Raw genomic sequence first — 24,414 nt, 5'->3', positions numbered from 1 at the left:
CCTATTGATTATTAATCAATAATTATTATTCTGAATCACCAAAGATAATTCCTCGTTTTCACAGAATCAGTGGAAATACACCTTATAAGTAACTATAATACCAACTTCAGATTAGCAGGTGAAACTGTATATTTCACCAATCAGGATTAAAGAAAAATACTGAGCTCTTATTGGCATTTACCATGCATGCCTTGCATGAGAAATCAAGATGCTTGGGCTTGAGACCCAGATCTACCACCAACAACTTTGTCAAACATGTTTCTTGTTAGGAACTTCAGTTTCCTCTTCTGTAAAATGATAACGTTAACATATCTCTAATATTCCAGCTGTAATTTCCTATGAATCTCATTCACATGAGCAAAGGTCTTTGATTTTACTCATGCAAATCATAAAGGAATGCAGCTCTTCACTAGCCTTGTGGAATATATCTTTAGATAAGTGTGCTTCTGATGCAAAATTTCTTGTAGGTAATATGTAAAAGCTACGATCAGAAAGCCAGTAGTTGTAAGTCCAATGCCAAAAAAGCTCAGCCTAAACAGCTGTTAAAATGAACTCCTGCTGTGTAACTAGAGGGAACAGGCTTTATTCCAGGCCCAACCAATAAGAGGTCCTGTCCAGAGAAGACTTAAACCAAATAAAAATATGTTTGGTGAGTATCGGGTTCTTCAGCTTCCACGTAATTACTATCTTAAACCATCCTCTATGATCTCATGATTATCCTGACATGTCTTTGTTCCCAAGTTAAAAAATTTACTGTCTAGTAAATAACATTACAAAAATAAGAAACTAGTTTGAAATGGCCTTAGAAGCTAAGCCAGTTGTTTCCAAATCTAAGCAAGGTTTTATTAGAGCGGTGGTGTGTAAATTATCTTTCTAGAAGCTTTAGCTTTATATTTTAATATAAATAACGCTGTTATCTGCCCCATTTCCATCTGGTCACATTTGGTGGGACAATTAAGAGGCCCAAAGGCTTTTTTTTTTTTAACTTCAGGAAACATATGAATACATTTTCCCACAGAGATGTGAGAGGGCTCTTTTGGATTGTGAAAATGGGTAATAATAATAATTAAAGGCTTTAATTGAATAATTAATTCAACTAAGCCTTAAAACAGAAAGATGGGGTAAAATAAAGATAATTTATGAAATTGCTTACGATGCATCTCCAAATGATCTCACTGAAGGGGAACTACATGGATTCTGCGTTGTGGCAGAGCTCAGGATCAGAAGACCTTACTTTTACTCTCTTTTTTTTAATCCCAGTACATTTGAAGCCCGACTGATACAGAAAACAAGGTAGGGAGATCAGGCCAGGGATTTGCTAATCCTTCTTTGTCAACAATTTTAAAGGAGAAAATACACTCTGGCCAACACCTGCTGTCAGCATTCATCATCTTTGGGGCTCTCTCTTCCCATCACCCTCATCCCTAATTGCCTCTCTTTCTGGCATCAGGTTTATAACATTTAGCATACTTGATCCTAAAGGCCTCCTTCTCAGGCCATTCTGAAAAGTTTACCTTAAAACTATTTTTAGATGAAAAACCGAATGTTCTTTCTATAGCATGACATGCAGGTGGTAGTTACCAAGTTTGTTTTTGACAAATGAGCAGCTATTCAGACCCTTCACAATCTTCCCAGTGCACTGTGGCACCATTTGCATAGATAACATTCAGCCTGTAATAGTCTTGCCAGTATCCCTTCGATCCTTAAGATCCTTCATGATAAACTACAATCTTTCATGGAATATCGAATGGTAGTTACACTGTACCAAGTCAAACATGATCCTTGGGTTCTCCAAACAATCAAAATCCTCCTTTCTCTGAGAGACAGAAATGCATGTAGAGTTGCAAAGAATCAAGAATGGCTACAGGGATGAGTGAATGATGGTGGCTCAAATATATAGCCTTTTAAAATGTCAATGAAATGTATGTTTTTCCTATAGCGGATATATATGAATACAATATTTGTATGTACAAATACACATACAAATATAAGTACTATGTATAGTTCTGGTCATACTGGCTCTCTGGGGAAAAGTGCATATTCAGTTAACGTAATACCTCTTACTGGACCAAAAGTTAATGGGATCAAAAGACATCTGCCCATGTTAAGATAGAAAGAACTGCTATGTCAGGGGCTCAAATGCTTGAGCATCTGGGGTAAGACCCTTCAAGTTTGCAAATTCTAAATATAGCACTCCGGTCCAGTTAGAGACACTGCATTCTTTACCTTGTCCACCTGGGATAGACACTTGCATACAGCCCTTCCACGTCAGAAGTACCCACCTGGTGTCTGTTCAGGTGTCCCACCGAGAGCTGGAGCAGACTGCTCATGCCTGGTCAACCTCATAGCTTAAAAATCAACAACAACTCTATTTAAATAAGCATTAAAAACAACTTGAGCCTAGAAAATACACTCAGTGCTAACTCACTGGATAGTAGGGGCATGTTTTAAGTTTAGTTTTCCTATTTGTAATTAACATCTCACAAAAGATGTTTGCATCACAAAAGCTTTGTGTTTTTCTGTGAATCTCAGGAACACCTTTCAGTGTTACTTAAATTCTTAGTCTTCAAAATTGTTATGTGAATCAATTAACAAGAAAAGAACAGGAAGTTAACCTTATATCCCAAAGTGGCTGGTTAAGTTATAAGAGAACTGGGAAATTCATAGAAATTATAATTTATTTAATCTAGATATTGGCTTCGAGGATCTGATTCGGTCTTCCCTGGGGCATAGGACTACCACAGGTTATTCTTAAATGGCCACCTACTATAATCTCTGCTCCCTGATAAACTGAGTTATTGATTGCTGAAGGGCTTTCACTGACTTCTTCCAAAGTTCACAATACCACATTTTTATAGCTTGTCATAAAATAGAGAAAAATGTAATAAAAAAAATCAAATCATATTTGCGATTAAAAATGATTATGTTATATAAGGTTGTCTTCTAATACAATGCCAATGAGAAAAGCAAACCTTTCCACTTCTGACAGGATAAGAAATATGTTTTATGGTTTTGTGTAATGAATTTCATAGAAGTTATTTAAAAATTAAATCACTTGATAAAGTTTACAAGTTAGTAACATATTTAAATATACTCATTCACTAATATGGTTATTTAGTTATGAATTTTTATTTGTCACTCATGAGCCACTGCTAATCATTAGAGTTCATTTAGTCATCTGGTAATTTAGGGAAATTTTTGTTTTCTTTCAAAGCACAATATAAAGAAAGACCTTTAGAAAACAAGTATACATGGTCTTTTTTTTTTTTTAAGCTGCCGATGAAGCTTTTTTTTATTTATAAATTATCTGGTGGAGCTGCACAGAAATTCAACTTCTTCTCAGCTGGTTTTTCCTTTTCAAAAGCAACCATTATTTTTGGTTTGTCTGGGAGCTTGTTTGGCTGTCTCCATCATATATGAAAAGCAAATCCACTCCAAATTTCCACTCTACCTCCTCAGCTGCCATGGGTCTGACCTGTCCCAAATCTTTTTCAGGAAGCTCTTAGGTTACAAGGCTGGTAGTACCTACACTTATGTCCTAGGACTCAGGAGCAGATGCTGCTTCTATGTTTCTGGCCAGGTCAGTGGATATGCTGCCTTCTGCATTTCAAAACAATCTACTGCTGGACCAGGGCTTTGCTTCACCCACAAACTGGTAAAAGCCCCCCAGGACACTGACATTCTTGGGGGTGACCCTCTAGGGAATCTGAAGCCCAAACCTATTAAAGGAGCTTAGTTTGCTAAACATGCTACTCTCTATGAACACTCAACAAGACAAGTCAGCCTCAGAAAGACATTAAACAGATTTAAAGGAAGGATGGAAGAAGATACTCAACGAATTTTGGAGGTCAAGGTCTCAGGAAGAGAGAGTGCCCTCTTGGATTCCACAGGCCCCTTCACGCTGTCTCTCAGAGAACGCACACTCTTCTGACGGTTCCTCGCAAAACGAGCCCTCTTGATCTTCCACAGTGCTGCATCACTGAGGTTAGCGACATTAGTCCTTACAGCAGTGATAGCTTTGCAAAAGGAATTAGATGTTATTTTCTTTAATGGGTCATGCAGCACAACTAGTTTAAAACAATCCCTCTTTGTGTATTTTCAAGATTAACCTCTTTCATGGACACATGAATCATTCATCTCTCTTTATAGTGAATCTTACATAAAAAGTCATCACTATTACCTATCATGACCATTGTCTATGATTTTTCCACTTAGACCATAAGATTACATTGTCTAATTTTTATTATCATTAGATAGTTGAGTGGACAATTCTTCCCATCTATTTAGAGCTGTAGGTAACCAACTTATTAATAAGCATGCAAAAGTGAATTTACAAGGTGCAAATTTATCTCACAAAATTGCTCACAAACACTGTAAACATGACAACTGAGTTAAATTTAAGAAATATACAGTCAAAAATGGTTATCAGAGGTCCTCAAGGAAATGAGCAGAGTTTCACTTTTGCAATGCCAGAAACTAGTTCATCTATTATGGATTACTACAGTTACTCAATAAATACTTGAAAAACTGAGTTCATGAAGTCAAGGCATCCTCCAGAATGGGAAATTAAGCTACATACATAGTATGGTCTGCCTAGCGAGCAGATAGAAGAGGAACTGTGACTGTTTAAACCAAGTTCTTTATTTTGCTTACTTGTAGGAAAAGGAAATTCTTTGTTACAATCCAAATGTAGCTGAGCTTCCAAAGAAAGTGTCTCAAATCTGTTGACAAAGAACTCCCAGCTCAAGGCAGGAATATCTTGCTTAAGAAAATGCAAGAGTAAAAGCTTGCTCAGTATTGTGGGTCGATCTTTAACCACAGTATCAAACTGGAAATCAAGACAGAGACACAGGCCCTGGGGTGGGTGCGGGGGGGAAGAAAGGTTAAGTCAGATGTAAACGTCTAAGTTATTTCAAAGGAATTAAATACACTATGCAGAGTCAGTGAAACAAGGCAACCACCACAATTCACACATATCATGTAGAATAATCCAAATGAAATCTTTTATTACAAGTTTGGTAGAAATAAAGTGCAGAAGAGGAACTTATTCTAATTATAGAATATCTCTTGACTCTTAGTTCAGGAATCTAAACTAAATGTATGTTACTGGTTTTCAAATGCATTCATTAATAACCACTTAATCCAAATGCTCTCAAACTCATGTTTCTTTTTTCAATGTCTATAGTTTCTATTAAAAGAAGCATGCTTCCAAAGCTACATTTTAGAATATACAATACAGTTTTCTAATTCCTCTTCAATGCTAAATGCCATGGTTCTAAAAGAAAGTAAACTCATTTTGTCTTCTTGGAATGTTAGTGATACACAGTCTCAAAAAATCAAGTTTGATTGGATTGAGCATCCATTTTTCCAGTATATGAGCCTGCTTACCATTCTCATTTTTTTTCTAACTGAATGAAATTTAAAATCCATAATTCATCCAGGAAATTCTATTAATTCATGCCATTCTCACCTATTGAGTGCTTTCTACATTACAGGTCCTGGGCAGGGGTGGGACACACAACTACCTAATCTTAAGACCAACAGAGAAGGAGTATACAGAAGATAAGTGGGAATTTTTATAAGAGGGAGTGTGGGTCCACAGTCAGCATAACCACCTAATTTCTCAGATCCTGCACTTTCTTCTCGGTCTCTTTTACAGGAAGAGCGCTTATACTGGATTGGAAGCAGTGTATAGACACAGATACAGTTAAGAACATGGACATTATTATAACTCAGAACCTGAGTTTGCTCTGCCACATACTAGCCACGTGACTTTGAAAAAGTTACCTACCTCTTCCAACCTTCAGCTTCTCCATCTGTAAAATGGGAACCCACAAGATTATTGTGGGAATTAAATGAGACAATGGATAATGAGAAACTTAATACACTATCCTGGAAAGACAATACCTATTTGGCCAATTTTAGCTCTTGCCATTATTATTAGCTTTAATTACAATGATATAGTAATAAACAAGATGCCATTGTGGGAAGGCAGGAGACTAGAAAGTTGGAAGTCCTAGTCTTGGTTCTTCCACTAATTCACTTTGTGTCCTTTGAAGGCTCACATTATCTCGAGATCTGGTTTCTTCAATTATAAAATAAAGGCACCAAATAAAATAAATATACGACTCTCTCCAGGTCTCATATTTCACGCTCCTTTGACTTTCCTTTTGGTAGGCATATTTGCCTTCTCAGGTCTTGCTTTGATTTATACTATAATTCATTGTGGAGATGATTTCTCTTAGTATCTAGGTTCTAATGACAAGAGCTCCCAGCCCAGGAGCTAGCTAAATAGTAGAAGATAAATCAGCCTAGTTAAAAAATCTGCCACACAAAAAAAGTTATAGAAGTATTGTATCTGTCAAAAGTGGTATCACTATATGGACAAAGACTGAAAAGAGCAGTGAGAAATAAAAACAAGAGATCTGTTAATAAGGTGTGGATCTGGGATGTTTTTCTCCATTTAAAAATTCCCACTGTTCTTGCTGTCATCATCATTAGTACTGTATGTGTTTAGTAGAGCAGAGCACCATCCACAGAGCAGATAACACACATCTGAGGGACATCACCTGCAATGCTGGCCTCTTTATGGTGTCAAGCAGGAGACCGGCCCTGGTAGCCACTGCTGGGTTGACATCTTCCACAGCTGTGAGAAAGCAGCAGAAGGCATGTGCCAAGGAATACTTCAGCAGGTGGTTTTTGGTCACTGAGTGAATGTCCAAAAATCTACAAATCACAGCCACTTTTTCCACTGCAATGTAAAAGGCAGAGGACAAAAAAAATTGACACTTATTTAGACAAGAACTTAACCCACAGAGAAAAAGTTATCGCTGGGGCTCCCCACACCCTGTTTTGAAAAACCAAAAGGAAATTCTAATGCCACCTTCTTGAATGTCCCATTTCATCTGTTCAACAGAAAATGTTTCTACTTACTGCAGTACTTTTCTGCTGGGCAGCCTTGATTTAGCTGTGACTTGTCTTTTTTTTTTTTTTTTTTAATGGTCCTCCTCATTACTTAATTCAAACTACATTTCAAAATATTCAAAATGCCTCCATGCTCATGTCTTTGTCCATTCCAGGGCCCTTCTGTGGACCACACAGGAAGACAGGAGGTACCCACTAGGCTGACTTTGGATTCTGGACCCCTTGCTACATTCTTAGTGTATGATGATGTGAAATGATAAACAGACTTCCTAGGGCTATAGCAGTCACATGTTTGTTTGTTTGTTTGTTTTTAAGATTTTATTTATTCATGAGAGACAGAGGCGGGGAGGGAGGGAGGGAGAAACACAGGCGAGGGAGAAGCAGGCTCCATGCAGGGAGCCCGACGCAGGACTCGATCCTAGGCCTCCAGGATCACACTCTGGACTTAAGGCTGTACTAAACTGCTGAGCCACCAGGGCTGCCCTTATACACAATATATGCATGCTTACTTAATAGATTTCTTTTTTTTTAATTAAGTATTTTTTTAAGATTTTATTTGAGAGACGATAAGGTGGGGGGAGAGGGAACAAGCAGAGGGAAGGGAGGAGGGAGAAGCAGACTCCACTGAGCAAGGAGACAATGCAGGAGTCAATCCCAGGACTCGGAAGCATGACCTGAGCCAAAGGCAGATGCTTAGCCAACTGAACCACCCAGATGTCCCTAATTAAGTTTCTTATTTTAATTCCAGTATAGTTAACACTCAATGTTATATTAGATTCAGGTGTATAATACAGCGATTCAACAATTCCATACATTACTCAGTGCTCATCATGCTAGGTGCGCTCATTAATCCCCATCCCCTATTTCCCCATCCCCTACCCAACTCTGTAAGGCAGTCAGAGATGGATTTCCAATTATTCTGCAAATCTGTTAAGTGATTCCAGGTACTCTTAAAACATGGCTTTATAAAACGTTAAAGTAGCTAGGGAAGTAATCTAGTGCCATGAAAACAAAACATTTTAGTACTTTACTTAAGCTATTCCAGTAGCCTGGAATATTCTTTCTGTTTCTCTCTGCTTATTGATGTTCTTACCATCCTTAAAGAACCTGCTGGTAAAATTCTATCTGTTCTGTAAAGTCTACTCTGACCTAGAGTGGCCTTTTGGTCCCATGAGCTCCTGAAAAAATACTATTTGTTTACAACCTGTTTGTTCACATAAGGCATTTGTATGTTCATATGTAGCTACAGGACATGTTTTATTTTTTGTGCTCTTGAATTATATCTTTAGTTTCTTAACCTCCTCCATGTTTATATTTGGTTTCATCAATTAAATACTTCTTTTTATTGGTTCCATAGTGCCTAGTACATGTAATATTTATTCAGTAAATTTGCCAGTTCCCTTATTTAAAAAAAATACATTTTTCTAGATATATACATATATATATATTTAAAATATATACTTAAAAAGATGTACACACACACACACATATAAAACTAAGAAACTATCCCAGTTACTTGGAGGATGGAAGTAAATAGAAAAATGAATTGTTAAGGACTCAGTGTTTGTGTTTCTTCTCCTCCTGCCACCAAAATCCTTATGTTGAAGCACTAACCCCCAAATGTGATGGCATTCAGAGGTGGGGTCTTTGGGAGATAATTAGGTTTAAATGATCTCATGAAGGTAAGACCCCCCGTGCTGGACTTTGTATTCTTTTAAGAAGAGGATGGGAATCTGAGCTCTCTAACTTTCTCTCTGCTATGTGGGGACACAGAGAAGAGAGTAACCATATGTTCCTGGCACCATGATCTTGGACTTCCCAGCCTCCAGAACTGTGTGAAATAAATGTCTGTTGTTTGAGCCCCCCATTTTATGGCACTCTGTTACAACCTGAGCAACCTATGAATCACTCCCAAGTCTTGGTGTAAAAGTTGACTAAAGAAATAAGACAGGTATGGCTATAACTGAAATGTAATATAAAAAGCTATAGATACTACTAATGGGGTATAAATAAAATGCTAGGGAGACCAAGGGACAAAGAAATCACTTTCCACCGGGGGAACTGAAAAGGTGGAACTCACTGGTGGCATGTGAAGGTAGATCCAATGGAGGTGGCATTTGAATGGACCTTGAAGAGAAGAGGATGTCAGACAGAGAGTAGAGTGGCCAAGAAAAAGGTGAGGGAAGCAGGAAGCAATGGAGAAGTTGCAACAGGGTGTCAGAAAGAGCAGGAAATGAGGCTATAAACACAGACCAGAAGATGTTTTGATTGTCCGTGTAAGTACTTTATTTTGAACTTTATTCATTCCATAGGTTTTTTTGAATAGAAAAACAGCATAATCAGAGCTGTGATTCAGAATAATATAATTATTAAATTGGAATGAAAGAGCATAAATATTTATTTGCTTTACTTGTATTTAAATACCTGTAAAATGTTGCCAATACCAGGTGTCCCCAAGGCTAGGAAATGTTATTACTCTAATTCTCTACAACAGCTAATGTTATCATATAAATCAGCCCCAGGGATTCTCAGGGCATCAAAAAGTAAGAACTCTTTGAGGGGGCCAGATATTATGGAATGCATAATAGTTAACTCACCTAATGGAACTTCCATTTCTTTGCCAAATTTTGGAGACATGGAAATACACAGAGCCATTTTGATAAGGTACACCATGGCATGCGGGCCCTCTTTGCTGCTCCCAAGAATGGGAATACTAGCAGATTGGGGTGACAGTGAAGGCAGCAGATGTGAGGCTAAGAGGACACGTCCAGGTTCCTTCCTCACCATGTTCCTCTGAGAACTTGCAATTCTAAGCACCAGGAAATTATACCCATCACTGGCCCAGATTTGATCCCTGATGCTTCAGTGGAAAAGGTATAACAGCAGAGATTCTCAAACTTGAACTCAATTATCTGGAGACCTTGTTAAAGACGTAGATTCCTGGCCTTACCCCCTAAGAATCTTTTTTTTTTTTTTTAAAGATTTTCATTTATGTATTTGAGAGAGAGAAGCAGACTCCCCACAGAGCAGAGCCTGACTTGGGCTTGATTCCAGGACCTGAGATCAGGACCTGAGCAGAAGGCAGACATTTAATGGACTGAGCCACCCAGATTCTAATTCAGTAGGTCTAGAAATGGCGAGTGTTTAACAAACATTCCCAGTTACTTTGATGCAAGTCACCTATTGTATCATGTCATATTATATATTATATAGACTGCATAATATCATGTATTATGATGACTGTATAATTTCTCAATCAAGCCAGGATCATTTGAGAATAAATAAGCATACAATTAATAAATACAATTGGACAACAAGCATAAACTAGGACTATCCTAGGCAAACCTAAACAGGGTCATCCTACCTGAGGGTCACTCTGCAAAATACGAGTATAAAGGAAACTCAGTTAAAGTAGAACCACCAAAGGACACTAGCAAGGAAGGCAATACTCTTTAAAAAGAAAGGGAAGGGGCACCTGGGTGGCTCAATCTGTTGAGCGTCCAACTCTTGATTTTGGCTCAGGTCAGGATTTCAGGGTCATGAGATAGAACACCACATCAAGCTCCATACTCAATGCAGAGTGGGCTTGAGATTCTCTCTCTCCCACCTCCCCACTTGCATGTGTACTCTCCCTCTCTCTAAATAAATAAATAAACAAACAAAATTTTTTAAAAGTTCTAGAAAGAAAGAAGGAGAAAGGAGGGTCAACAAGAGATGTCATGACTGGACATCTGGTTTACCTTGTGACCCCCCAGAGAATTTTTAAGCTCATAACAGAGGTACCTGCTTCAAACCTCATCTTCCAGTCTTTGCTGTTGAAATTGCCATTTATGATTGTCCAGAAGATGTCAGCACCATGAGGAAGTGACAAAGCATGGAGAAGCAGAGGGACTGCCAATGAAGAAAGTTGGGAGAACTCAGATTTGACGACTCTCCACAGGCTGAGGAAGCGAGAAGCAAAGTGGTTACAGTTATGATAACCTTTCTAGAAAACAAACACAATTATCTCAGTTTAAGGGAAATGTTGCTAACAGGCAGCTGTGAGAGATGCTTTTGGTGAAATTACTCTCATCCACAAGACTATAGTCCTCTGACAAACCTTTCCTAAATCTCTGTTCTGTTCATTTTTTTAAAGAAATTACTCTTATGTAACAATGGTGCAAACACCATTTAATACTATATCTTAACATAAAAAATAAAAATTAGATATTAGATATTCAGGTATATAAATGAGCGATACAAAATTGATATTAGTTCTGTTAAGATGATGAGTGAAAAGTGATTTTTAAAAAAATTTTCTTACTGTGAACATCTGGAAAGCTTTGTTGGGTTTGCCTGACCAGCAGCCTTTTTCTCTTATTCTAGCAAAGAACAAGTCTATTTTTATTAAGAACAGCCTCTCCACCAACTGGCAAGGCTGTCAGTCAAGACCCCTTCCTATATCATAAGAGTGAACACAAAACCCAAGCTGATCAAAGTAGTTGAAGGAAGCAAACCATATGCAGCATTGCTAGAAAACTATCCCAGTAACAAAAAAGCCTGGGTTTCACCAGTCCCATATGGCTTTCCCAATTTTCTAGAGCAGCCTTGTTTGAAACCAGGAAAATAGCTTCCTTCCCCAGGTCCCTTCATTGCTCATCATAGCTTTTGTGTCAGGGTGGTACTTTGAGGAAAAAACTGGGATATGTACCCAAAGGCTGAGGCAGAGATCCCACAGCACTGGCAATCCACTTGGCCTGGATAAATGTCCTATAGAGGCTGTGTTTGTTTGTTTGTTTGTTTGTTTGTTTGTTTGTTTAGGGAGGCAACGGGTGGGACAGAGGGACACAGAGAGAGAATCTCAAGCAGACTCCATGCTCAGTTAAGAGCCTGATGTGGGGCTTGATCTCAGGATCCTGAGGATCATGACCTGAGCCAAAATCAAGAGTCAGACACTCAACCAAGTGAGCCACCCTGGTGTTCCCTGTAGAGGCTGCTTTAACAATAAAAGTTGGCCTATTTAGTATTCCCACTCCCACAGAATGAACAGAGCTTCTGCCTAACTCCCAACCCTACTCCTTTATGGCTTTTGCTTAGACTTACTCATCCATCTGTTCAGATCAGTCCTACTCTTCCCCAAATCCAGGTCAGCCAGGTCTACCCTTCCACCAGCTCCTCCCATTTCACCTGTAGAATTCCCATTTTATCATGAGGAAACTTCTGGAGACTCTTCACTTTTCCCATTCTATGCTTCTGTACTGGGCTGAACAGTGTTCCCATCCAAAGTATTCCTGATACTAAGACTTCTTTTCCCTCTTTTCCATACTCTTCTCCCAAACATCAATCCTTTTCTGATTTCATTTGCCTCCCACCTTAGACTGGATCTCAGAGTTAACTATTTCCTCACTCCAAAATTCCTCATCCCCCTGACTTCCAACATAATCCAATCACAACTCCCTACTCCTGAATAAATCCACACTGCCCCCTTTTCTCATCCATTCCCAGACCCTGAAATTAACTTGGTCCTACTAATTCCTACTAACTTGGGCAACCACAAACTAGTGCTAGCTAAGTTCAGTTTCACCCTGAAGCTGGCCATTCTTAGACTATTTTTTGTTGACACCTTATTGCTTTCCTTCATGAACTATACTTTTTCTCATGTTCCTTGAGCTCCCAACCCAATCCCTATCCTCCTCCCTTTCACTAAAGACATCAGCACCCACTACCCTTAAGGTTCAGTAATGAGCTCCCCCTGACACTTTATTTCTCTTTTCTTTAAAATATATCTCCTTTCAAAGGAAAGAGCATCCCTCCTCTTTTCTACTCATCTTTTGTTCTTGATCACATATTCTAGCCTTCCAGGGCCTGGCTCTACTCACTCTTCCCTTTCCTCTGATCCTTTGCATTGACCATACATAGTTTCAGATCTCTATCCTAAAAATCCTTAACATCCACTCCTTTTCCCCCCTCTAAATATCTGATCTCTCTCCCTTCCTTTTCTAATAAACTTTACAGAAGAATGTTCTATGTTACATCTTGACATTCCCAAAGCCACTGCAACATGCTCTTTGCATTCCCTTAAAGGTCTCTTTTTCTCCATACTCCTGTTACTAAAGTACAACTCTGACCCTGTTCATTGTTTTAAGATATCCATAGATCTCCAAACATCATCAAGTGAAACCCTTATCTTTGAGACCCTTTACACTAGGGTCCCAACCTACTTCTCCAGCTTCGTTTTCCATTACTCACCTAAAACCATATCACACAGCAAAAACAAAACCTTGGTATCACCTAAGTATGCCCTACTCACTTCTAATTCCTTCATTCTAACTCTGCCATCTTTACTCTTAACATTCCCACTTTCCACAAAATGTCCTGCCCATCTCAAATCTCTACCTGTTAAAATTTTATCGTTCTCTCAATGCCCATTCAAATCCTATCTGCTCCTGAGCCTTTTTCTAATCATCCAGACCTCTCCTACCTCTGAACTATACAAAACAGTCATCCATCACACATATTTCAGATTGACAGTGACTCACATAAACACAGGGTGACCATATATCTTAGTTTATCCAAGATCTTGGTCTACATTATACTAATTGTTTGAGGTCATTATGAAGATCATCCCTCTTTCACTCTCAAAAGTAGACCAATAGGAAGAATAAATTATGTGGTCACCTTTTGTATAAATAACATTCACCCCCTTCCAAATTAGATTGTAAATTCCCAAAGTACATAGAATAATAACATATATAGCAAGCCCCCAATATTTGTTGAATGAATGAATGAATGAATGAATGAATAAAATGAGTAAAGACAGAGAGAGCCTCAAAGTGGTTTTGTCACCAAGTTAACCTAAGCCAACATTTTCTTTTTTCTTATTATCTCATTCTCTTACATTTAAACAAGGATAGTATTTTTCTGACTTACTTCCAGGAAGACCGTAACAGTTATTTTAAGCTTTGTGGAAGAAAAACTCTACATAAAGCCTGGGCAATATTTTATTATTTTTCTCAAAATGCTTCAACAATCTCTAAAGATAGTTTATTAGATGATATGTAGAGAGATTTTTTGATGTCCACAAGCAGTTCCATTTCAAGCAAGAAATTGAATAAGTCTTTGGTATTAACATTGTACTAGATAATACTAGGTAAATAGTGACTTAATGCCTTTGACATTTTTCTACGGGACACTATACTCTTAAGCTGTCCAACAACTGATTACCAAATAGTCCTTATTTTCCCTTTTATATTTCTATAGTACCTAGCAAAGAAAATTATTATTCCTCATGTTGACTTATTTCTTTTACTGAGTCTAATGTTTATGTGTAAGTCATTCCCATAAGTGATTAGGCTCTCCTGGCTAAGAGAAATGAGCCAAATGAGTTTGTAAATCTTGTCCTAACTTTGATTTTCACAGCTAAAGCCTAAAATTTAAACAACAGCAACAAAAAACTGTTAGGAAGACCTACCTTGCAATCAACATATGATCCTGAATGTAGGCTAAAAATTGAGGGTGGTCTTTTCTAGCAATGTATAAACACTCTCCATGTAGACAGAGAATCTTCAGGCAATTGAGCATATTAAAAAGAATGTCTGGCTCTTCAAACTTCGCCATTTCCTATGCAAAGAACCACGGGGTTACTACTGAGTTATCTAAAATAGCAATGTCACCACACCAAACACTTAAATATCTCAAAAAATATACCTGGAAAATGGTGTATATTAGCCTCAAAGTTACTGGAAGCTGTTGGTAGCAAAACTTTCTCTCAGTGTCATTCTTTATTGCTGTGAAGAAATAATTACACAAAGGTTAGCATAGCTCCTCCTTTTCCCCACCACTCATGACCTGATCACGACCATAAAACCAAGAGGAGTGAAAATAAATATACAAATGTTAAAAGGTATTTTGTGTCATGTTTTTATTTGCTCTCCAAGGTGGCATATACTCCTTCTATGATGCCATTGCAGGAAACCTTCTATATACAGGGATCTCAGCTTCCATGTAGCTCACAATATAGTGAAACATCCTCAGCTCCCTAAAGCAACCCCAGCCTGGCCCCATGGGCAGCAAGTTCTGCTGCTACCAGGGGCCTGGCACCTGGCCAGGTATGCCTTCCTTATTGAAAGGGAGATAAGAAGGTATTAAAGAGAGGTATTAGAGTTGCATTAGCACCTAAGGAGGAATTTATCCCATGGACTCATGCCAAAGGGAGCGTCTTAAAAAAGTTAGGCATAGTTTAATCAGAACAACTACTCATGGCTTTAATCTTCTTGTGAGTCTCTCTAATACCTTCGCCCCTACAGGTAGGATGGCAGTATATGGTACATGAGGCACGCTAGAGAAAAGAATTCACAAGTTAGCCATATGTAGAAGCTAGTGTAAAACATTTTTAAATCACCATTCTAAGTTTTGGCAATTTTTTGCCAAAAAAAATTACTGGAACTAGAGACAACAGGAGTCAAACTCTCTTGGCATATATACTGAACAGTTCATTGGTGAGCTTCCACTTTAATGTATTTCAAATATATGTCACCAGCCCTCAAATCTATTTTTTCTAGTGTGAGAGTTTTAAAGAGTATTTTTAGTGGAGGATATATCTGACTGTTATAAGAAACAGGCACCAGGCCACAAAATGCAGAAACAGGAAATACTCTCAAAGGAAGAAAGAATCACAGAACACATGCAGATAGAACACATTTGCTCTGACAGAGGTGCTCGAGACCACAGCCTGAAGGCCCACAGAACAGAAGCAGTATTGGGCTCAGAGTAGCAGGCAAGGCTGGTTTCAAAGGAAAATTAAGGGAGGCTTCCCTGAGGAGACAATTTATAACTGTGACCCTGTAAGATAGCAGAGCATAAAAGCAGGAAAATAGCCTGGAAGCAGTGACAGGAGCCCAAAGTAGTGTTTGAAGGAGACGAATAGAACAAACATTTAAGCAAGGAAAAGACTAATTTATAAAAAGAAATTGCTTAATTTTCACCACTGTTCATATAAAATGTTACAAATAAATCAAAGTGGCAGTTAATTGATTTGTGTGCCATCTGAGATCTGAAAAATATATTTGTATATAAAGAGTACAGGTTATTGGATTATAAGTGAAATCCTTGCTTCCTTTAGGCATTAATGCCTGATAGAAATAAGCCCTAGGCCCAGGTCTCAGAAAGTCATTAATTCTAAGTAAACCAAGACACCCGGATTCTTGTCTCAATCTTGCCACTAACTAGTTGTTCAATATTTGGATTTCCAATTTCCATATCTTCTCCCAGATATACTCAGAATTGGGGGTGGTGGGTGGACCTCATTCATTTTATTTTTGTTTCAACTCCTCAGATGATCCTGTTCTCCATTATAGCCTGGGCAGCATGTAAGCATAAAGCGTAAATTAGGAATGAGAAATACAAGCTACATGACCATGGGCACATTTAATCCACCTGGGATATATTTCCCTTATCTGCAAGGTGAGAAGGCTGAATTAGATCAGCAGATTTCAAAGTTTTTTCTATGGAATACTCTGTTTAAAGAAACTCACTCAAAACTGCAACATATGAAAGAGAGCAAGTTAGAGCACTCGGAGTGAAACAGGGTGGGCAGCCTGGGCTGTTCGTTATTACTTGCCCATGCCTTCCCACCACTTGCCACCCTAAGAAGGGAAGGTCCAAAGGAAACAACACAGAGCATGTACAATTCCAAGGACATGCTGAAAACCAATGAAGTCAGTCATCCCAGGTGTTCTTTCAATTTCTAGATTTCAATAGTTCTAAAGAGAGTGATCCGAGATATTCATATCCAACTAATCATTTGTACAATTCATGCAGAAGCAGATCTGACCAAGCATTTCACACTAATGAGACTAACATCTTAATCAGACCTTGATCTGAATGAGACACCCCCAGGGCTGTAACAGATCCCACACGATAGTCACTTAATGATGTTTGCTGTTCACGGAAGGAGTGCTGGAAAGCCCATGATTCCCAAACTCTAATTCTAGGGGTGGACCACTTGGTTCAGGATGGTAGAAACAGGAAGATTAAAAAAACAAGTCTTATTTACTCAAGGTCCTGTACAAATTCCCCAAGTGATTCCCCAGAAATCAAGATCCAGAAATCAAGCTTTCCCAAAGGCATATGGGGGCCATGTCTGAAACTCCCAAAACTCCTTTAGACCATGAAGAGCTAGAATAGGATTCCAAGCCAGCCTGACTGCCATTTTGTAGTCCCCAACTAGCCCACACAGAGACTGTAAGCACTGTGGAAAGAAGCCATCCTTCCTCCAACTCTGAGTGAAGCCAACCAACCTCAGGGCACAAGTCATGCAGCTGTACACAGTGAGCCTGTCCAGAGACCTAGTCAAGCCCCTGGAACTCAGAAACTTAAGTTCCATCGGCTCTATCCCAAAACACCCTGCCTTGGCCAAATGCCCTAAGTGGCTGTCGAGAGTGCCAGCACCCTCTGTTCAGTTGTTTAGCCTTGGTTCATAGCTACTTCTCAATGAGAAGATGATACGCTGTAAGTAGGTAGGAAGGTGCTAAACATGGCAGGATTCTACTGATAAGAAGCAACTGCCACCAGAAAGAAGCTCAGTGACCTCTGCTCTACAAGAAGCACATCTCGGATCTACCTGTTTATTTCACAATCTGAGGGGAAATGGTTCATTTGCACCAGTCTCTACTAGGAATGCCAAGCCTGAACTTGCCCATGTTGACAGTAATCTAAAAAACCAGGGTTCTGAACGTCAGAACTGTGCTATCTAGGATATGCCAGAGTCGACTTACCAGCATGTTCCATGGGCTCAGTGCAGTTGCCTGGGTTCTCCCCATGCTTGGTTGCTGGATTCTCCTCCTCCTCACCTTCAGGGCCTATAATGAAGTCTGGTCTGGAAGAAAGGAGGCTATCCTCAAGACTGTCTGTGGGCTCCTGAAACAAATATGACAAACAGCCAGGTAAGCAGCCTGTTGGGGGTGTAAAGAATGGGTTTCCTCAGATCCATAAAGGATCCATCCATCAAGGACCTGGTGTGTCCCAGCCCTGTGCTGAGCACCAAAGGCAAAGGTACCTGCCTCTGAAGGTATGTGAGCTTATTTCCACAATAATTAAAGGGAATTTGGATTAGCTGTTACTAAAACATTTTCATTACCTTGAAATAAATATGGAAACGTCTCAAAAACATGATTAAATCAGTGTAGGCCTGCTTTTCCTATGATCATGTCCCACTCACAAAGTGATTCCAATCCATGCATATTTTATTCAGCAACAGTACTTAATTAGCAAGGAATAATATGGAATTCACAGCAATGTCCATCAACAGATGAACAGACAAAATGTGTTATATACAGGCAGTGAGACATCAGTCAGCCTTAAAAAGGAAGCCTGAAACCTGCTACAGTGTGAATGAACCTTTAGGACATGGTGCTAAGTGAAATAAGCCAGTTGTAAAAAGGACAATTATTGCATGATTCCAGATATATGAAGTCTCTATGGGATTCAGATTCAGAGGCACAGAGAGTAGAATGGAGGTGTCCAGGGGCTCAGGGGAGTGGGGAACAGGAAGATCTTGTTAGCATTCCGGTTTTGCAAGATGAAAAAGTTCTGGAGATTAGTTGCACAACAATGTGACTATACTTGACATGATACATTTATAGACAATACATGTCAGGTATAAAATCAGCTGCAGAAATTGCTGAAATTGGGAAGATTTTTTAAGAGAGAGAAAGAGAGCACTAGTTATGGCTGCCACTTAAAATATCCATCTCCAGTTAAGCTCCTATTCCAGCTTTTTCTTTCCTTCAAGTCCCACTTTAAATATCCTCTTTTAAAATCATACTCTGAGCTAATTGAACCAGTACACATTTTTTCCAAGAACTGTTTGACAGCCAGCTCAAGAATGATGAAGTGCCAGAAGCACAGTGGCTGGGAGAGCCCTGAAGAATATCTCTGCCAACTTCACAGTTTTTGCTAAGCCCGACCCTGTCCCTAGGTTACCCATGAGCAAGGCACTAAATCAAATAATGAACTGAGTTTCATCAAATTCGATATGGTCAAGAGTTCCCTGCTGTGTACTGACTCTTCGATAACCCATGGGTTCAGAATCATCCTCCCATGTCGCAGGGACTGGTGAACTTAAGACTCCTGCTGTCCCCTCCGCCACATCCTCACCCTCTTGTCCCCCTGCTTGTCCCAGGAAGAGAACTAAAGGGTGAAGGGGGCTGACCCACACAGTGGAGACCATGTGTTCTAAGGCACAGCCGCCTTCTATTGATGAACATCTCTCCCATAAACCTTTGAGAGAGAACAGAATCCTTCAGCTTCACCTCCAAATGTGTTATTTTCAGCACATGACAAGTGTCCAAAGCATCATGCAGGTGGGAGGTTGTTTGGATGGCTCGGTTTTTCTATACTTATACTTACTCTTCCCTGTTTCCCAGATAGTGCTGAGAAAATGAACACAAAACAGAAAGCCTGCTGGAGACAGGGCACGGGTCAGGGCATCTGCCTCCAACCTCTTCACTCTCTCATTCTCTCCCTGAAACATAAGTCTTTACTGGACGCAGCCACATCAAAAGCTGATTCTGCTCTTAAACCACATCCCACCGGAACCCAGGGTTACTCCCAATCCCCAAGGGCACAGAGGATTCCCCCATCTCAGGAACCCCGGGGCACATTTCAGTCCTGTATTTTTCCTCTCTTCCCCTGATGTGATCAGCTATTTCTACCTTTTCTAAATTGCCTCCTACCTTGGTTTTGGAGGGCTTGCTTTCCTTCGGTTTTTCCTGTGTCTGGCCTCTTCTCAATTTATTTCTAGTCTTCGCTTTCCCTGTTTGCCCTCTCAAGAGCTGATACTTCCTAGGTGCTAGGTATGGCTCTTTCTTCATTCCACACATCCCAGCACAATATGCTGGCAGCTCCAAACTTTTACCTACTTCTAACCTTCCTTCTAAAAACCAGATCCACATACCTGACAGGGCATGAAGACCCCACCTGAATATCTAAAAGGCATCTCAACCTGCTATGTCTGACTGTGCCTGCATCATACCCGCTCCTGGCCCAAAATCACTTTTACTACTGTAATAATCTTCTATAAATGGCAAGGTCATCAGCTCCCAAGCCAGAAAACATAGGTTTGCCCTCAACTTTTCCATACCTCAACACCAGCTAAACACCAAGGGCTGCTGATTGTCTTTCCTAAAAATCCACCCGGTCTGCCCCTTCTCTTATCCTCACCACCATTGCTTTATTTCAGACTTCTTTTCCTCCCTTTTTCAGACCACATTAACCTAACTAGATGCCTGTCCCCAGGGTCCAAATCCCCCAAACCCTCTTTGCTCAAATTCATCAAATTATATCACCACCTCAATTAAATTCTTCAGGATTCCCTCATTCACCAAGACAAAACCCAAACTTCTGAGTCTAGCAGACTGAGCCCTTAATGAATGTGAAAATAAGACTGCGTCTGTCCTGCTTGACTCAGCCTTCACTATGTTCCCATCCTGCTGTCTAGGAACACTGAAGTGCTTGCAGTTTCCTGAATATGTATGTCATCTCCTGCTTTCCTCTGTATCACTTAAACAGAGTTTTCTGGGTCTCAAAAGTGCCTCTCCCCTAGTGTCTTCATTTCATTAATGAAACTCCTCCCAATATGAGCCCAGGAGCTCTCTCCTCCCTATCACACCTCAAAGCTGAATCTGCTCTCCCTCCTCTGCCCCCATAGCTCCCTTATTCAGAACTCTCCCAGCTTGCTCTTTACTCTAATGGTTTTTCATTTAATTAAATGTCTCCGTGATTAGACTAAGTTTCTTGATTTTGATTTGTTTTTATATCATGTAGGACTATGTTTTTTACTTAAGTACCCAACGACAATGCTGAAAGACCATAGTACAGGGATGTTATTTTGCAACACACAGGACAAACAAGTTTAGTAGGCAGAAAGGTATTTAAAAACTGAAGAAACACTTTACTGCATGTATGTTATACCTCAAAAAAAGTTTTTAAGAAGTCACTTTCTACTTTTGAGGTGCCAGGTGGTTTAGTCAGTTAAGCAGCTAATGTCAGCTCAGGTCATGATCTCCAGGTCATGGAATGGAGTCTTGCATAGTGCTCTACACTTAGCAGGGAGTCTACTTCTCCCTCTTCCTCTGCCCTTCCTCCCTGGCTCATGCTTACTCGCTCTCTCTCCCTCTCTCTCTCTCTCTCTCTCAAATAAAATCTTTAAAAAAATAAAAAAAGAAGTCACTTTCTATTTATATTAAATATTAAGGGAAAGGAAGAAATAGAGAAGATAGTAAACACATGACCAAATAATTCAGATTCACCTACTTTTAATGGTGTGAGAGTATTTTGGTGATATGTATATGTGTCTTAAATGAAAACTGGCTAAACAGAGGATAAAGTATGGAGTAGCTAATGTGTGGCATATTATTAGTTGTTCTCTATTGAAACCACTTTCTAGGAAAGCAGAAAATGAAATGAAGTCTTTATTGGTTGTTGATAAAGTCCATGGGTTTTACAGACCAGTATTACCTAGGAATTCTTGATATCTGTATCCAATCTACTTAGTATTTGATATGTATACTTTGTAATATTCATTGTTACTGAACTTTATAATAAAAGTTATTTCAAGATTACCAGTAATGCTTTGTATTTATGAAAATTATATGACTGGATGCACTTGAGTTACGGTAAATACAACCGTAACTCAAGACTCAAGAATTCTGTATAATGTAGCTCCAGCTCATATCCCTTTCCAGGAGCATTAGTTGGTGGAAGAAATAGGAAAACTTTCTTTTTAACAGTCTCACATATGACCCAGCATGGAGCATAAGATGATATTGGAGGAAGACCCCATTACACCAGCTGCTATAGTCATTATCACTATCAGACATGGGACACCTCATTTCTTTGACTTCTTACCACCAGCCGGCTTTCTTCTTTAGGAGCCAGTCTCTCCAGGAGTTCACAAGCAAGCTGATAGCAGAGAATACTAGACTGACATAAGTTACACTCAATTGCTTTTTCTTCCTTCTGGCAGGTGTGGGAGCCCCCCCAGGGGGCTTGGAAGACATTGTTTATAATGGAAATAATGTCCTTTGATAAGCTGTGCTCTAAACCCATCGTGATCCCATCATCTTGCAACTCCATCTGAAAGACATCAAAATGAAGGCAAAAAAAAAAAAAAAAGAAAAGAAAAGAAAGAAACAAAGAGAAAAGAAAAGAAGAAAGAAGAAGGAATTTGGTCCTTTGTCCAATATACCATTGGCATACTAATTGAGGATAATTTTTACTAACTGACAAAAATATTAAGTTATTTAAAGATAAGGATTATAGACTATGAATATCTATTGCTTTCCACAGACTCTTTTAAAAAGAATATAAACACAAGACAAGCAATGGGAATTATTTTTAAAATCACGCAGAACATTTAAAAGAGAGTTGTTTTTTAAACTTATCACTCTGTGAAATTTTACACATTTTAAAAATGCTACTCTTCACCTAGCGTCCAGATCTTAGTTTCTAAATACCGTTATCCATTATCCACTAAGAGGAACCAGGGCTCCTTGGAGAAATGGCTGATTTCAAGGTTGGGGCTAGGAAAATAGAAAATGAGCCTGGAACATCTTGTCATGCCAAAAATTAAGGAAGTGTTCAAAGAATGATGAGGAATATGTCAAAAGAACACAGGAGCTGACTGACCTGAAAGGATTCCCACTGGTCAAATATGGGACCATATGAGCATCAAAATAAAAATAATCATAGTAACAGACTTTAACTCACTGAATAAAATAAGAATTCATGAGTACATGCAGGTATAAGAAGATGAGCAAATATAGAAGTGGGAGAGAAGGGAAACTGTTTCTTCAGTAGAGTGCCAGTTAATATAAAAGATAATGAAATTAGAAAATTATCATTTGGTTACCATCATCATAACAACTGATCCAGGTAGGAATCAGCCCTGGATGCTAAAACTAGTAGGTGAAAGTCTAATGAGAAACAGGAAATCTCAGCCTGCAAGTTACTTATTAATTACAAAGGGGGAAATAGTGACTCTGGAGTACAGAAATCTGGTAGAAAATCACCTTAACCAAGTTATCATCACCAGAAAGGCAACATTATCATGTCATGTGCCTCTTGATATGATGTACTGAAAACGATATAACATCATACTAGTGGCATTACTGCCAAAAAATGCTCAACCCAAATAAATTCGTAACATCAGACAAACTCAAATTGAGAGATGTTCTACAAAATAACTGGACTGTACTCTTCAAAAATGTCAAAAACATAAAAGATGAACAAAGACTTAAGACCTGCTCTGGATTGAAGAAGAGAAATGAGACAGGACAAATATTTGCAATGAGTGAGACTAGACTGTGTTCTAGATCAAAAACATTTTTTTCCTTTACTATAAAAATATAATTATTATGTCAATTTTTAAAATGATTAACTTCTGTGAGTCAGATAATAGTATTATAACAATATTAATTTCTTGGTTTTTATTGATTTCTTGATTTTGTACTTGATTATATAAGAGAATGTCCTTATTTTTTAGGAAATACATTCTGAAGTGTTTAAGGACAAAAGGGCATCATATTTGCAACTTATCCTTAAATATTTATTTTAAAAATTCTATAACTCATACATACATATACAGATTGAGAGAGGGGGAGAAAGAAATATGATAACTGTCAATATCTGGACAATCTGAGGGAGGAATATTTAGGAATTCTTTGTACTATTATTGCAACTTTTCTAATTGCAACTATTATTGCAATTGATAAGTCTTAATTATTTTGGAATAAAAAGTTAAGATGAAATGTTCTCCTAATCAAAGACTTTTATACTTCTCTTCTTCAATTACCTTCAAAAATCAATTTATGGAATATATTTAAATCAGCCTACAACTATAGAGTTGTATCTTGCTCTTCCCAACAACAGCATTACTCAGTTCACCAAATTTGTTTAACAGAACCAATTCTAATGATGCTAGAATGTTTCTAAAACTCATATCCATTCTCATATGTGAACATCATTGCAGATATTCATAGAGTATTTTTCAGACTCTTTAGGGAATCCTGAAAGGAGTTTACAAAATGTCTTGAGTGATGTTGCATCATTTCAGTAAGTATGAAGATGTCCAACACATTCCCTTACTCTTCACCTCTGAACTAAAGGAAGCTCATGCTTCAGCTACCTGCTTCAGGAGAAGATCAAACATGAGGATGAAACAATTTAGATTCATTTCATCATCTTCACAATCAAAGTCAATAGTCCTTCCGCCTGGGTGTCCAAAATTCTTGAAAGGGCTACGAAATGGACTACGCATAGGACTCCGAAATGGACTCTGGAAAGGACTATGAAATGGACTCAGCATATTGTGCTGAACTCGTCGGCCAGGATCAGAGGCAACACTCACCTAGAAGAAAGAACATCAATACCCATAAGTGAACTCACAGAAGCCAAAATGGCTAGATAAAATATCTGGGGACTCATGGAAGGTACTCCCAGCTGTCACACTGA

General features: G+C 38.8%; 1 protein-coding gene across 12 annotated transcripts in view; it reads right to left on the bottom strand.

Annotated features, from left to right (window-relative positions):
• The window catches only part of UNC79 (unc-79 homolog, NALCN channel complex subunit), a 239,232-nt gene that overhangs the window by 93,927 nt on the left and 120,891 nt on the right, over positions 1 to 24,414 (bottom strand). For 8 of the 12 annotated variants that reach the window (XM_072839735.1, XM_072839727.1, XM_072839734.1 and 5 more), the window contains exons 18-27: positions 24,089 to 24,310; positions 21,811 to 22,038; positions 17,679 to 17,820; positions 14,611 to 14,690; positions 14,375 to 14,523; positions 10,708 to 10,865; positions 6,570 to 6,751; positions 4,654 to 4,855; positions 3,837 to 4,016; positions 2,283 to 2,348 (exon numbers count right to left, since the gene is read on the bottom strand). In XM_072839735.1, coding sequence (XP_072695836.1) covers positions 2,283 to 2,348; positions 3,837 to 4,016; positions 4,654 to 4,855; positions 6,570 to 6,751; positions 10,708 to 10,865; positions 14,375 to 14,523; positions 14,611 to 14,690; positions 17,679 to 17,820; positions 21,811 to 22,038; positions 24,089 to 24,310 — 1,609 coding nt within the window. The remainder of the gene's footprint in view (positions 1 to 2,282; positions 2,349 to 3,836; positions 4,017 to 4,653; positions 4,856 to 6,569; positions 6,752 to 10,707; positions 10,866 to 14,374; positions 14,524 to 14,610; positions 14,691 to 17,678; positions 17,821 to 21,810; positions 22,039 to 24,088; positions 24,311 to 24,414) is intronic. The other 4 variants (XM_072839732.1, XM_072839736.1, XM_072839725.1 and 1 more) reach the window with 2 other exon arrangements.

Source organism: Canis lupus, chromosome 9 (genome assembly GCF_048164855.1).
Source record: "Canis lupus baileyi chromosome 9, mCanLup2.hap1, whole genome shotgun sequence".
Classification (NCBI taxonomy): domain Eukaryota; kingdom Metazoa; phylum Chordata; class Mammalia; order Carnivora; family Canidae; genus Canis; species Canis lupus.
This window is presented reverse-complemented; position numbering and strand designations above follow the sequence as displayed.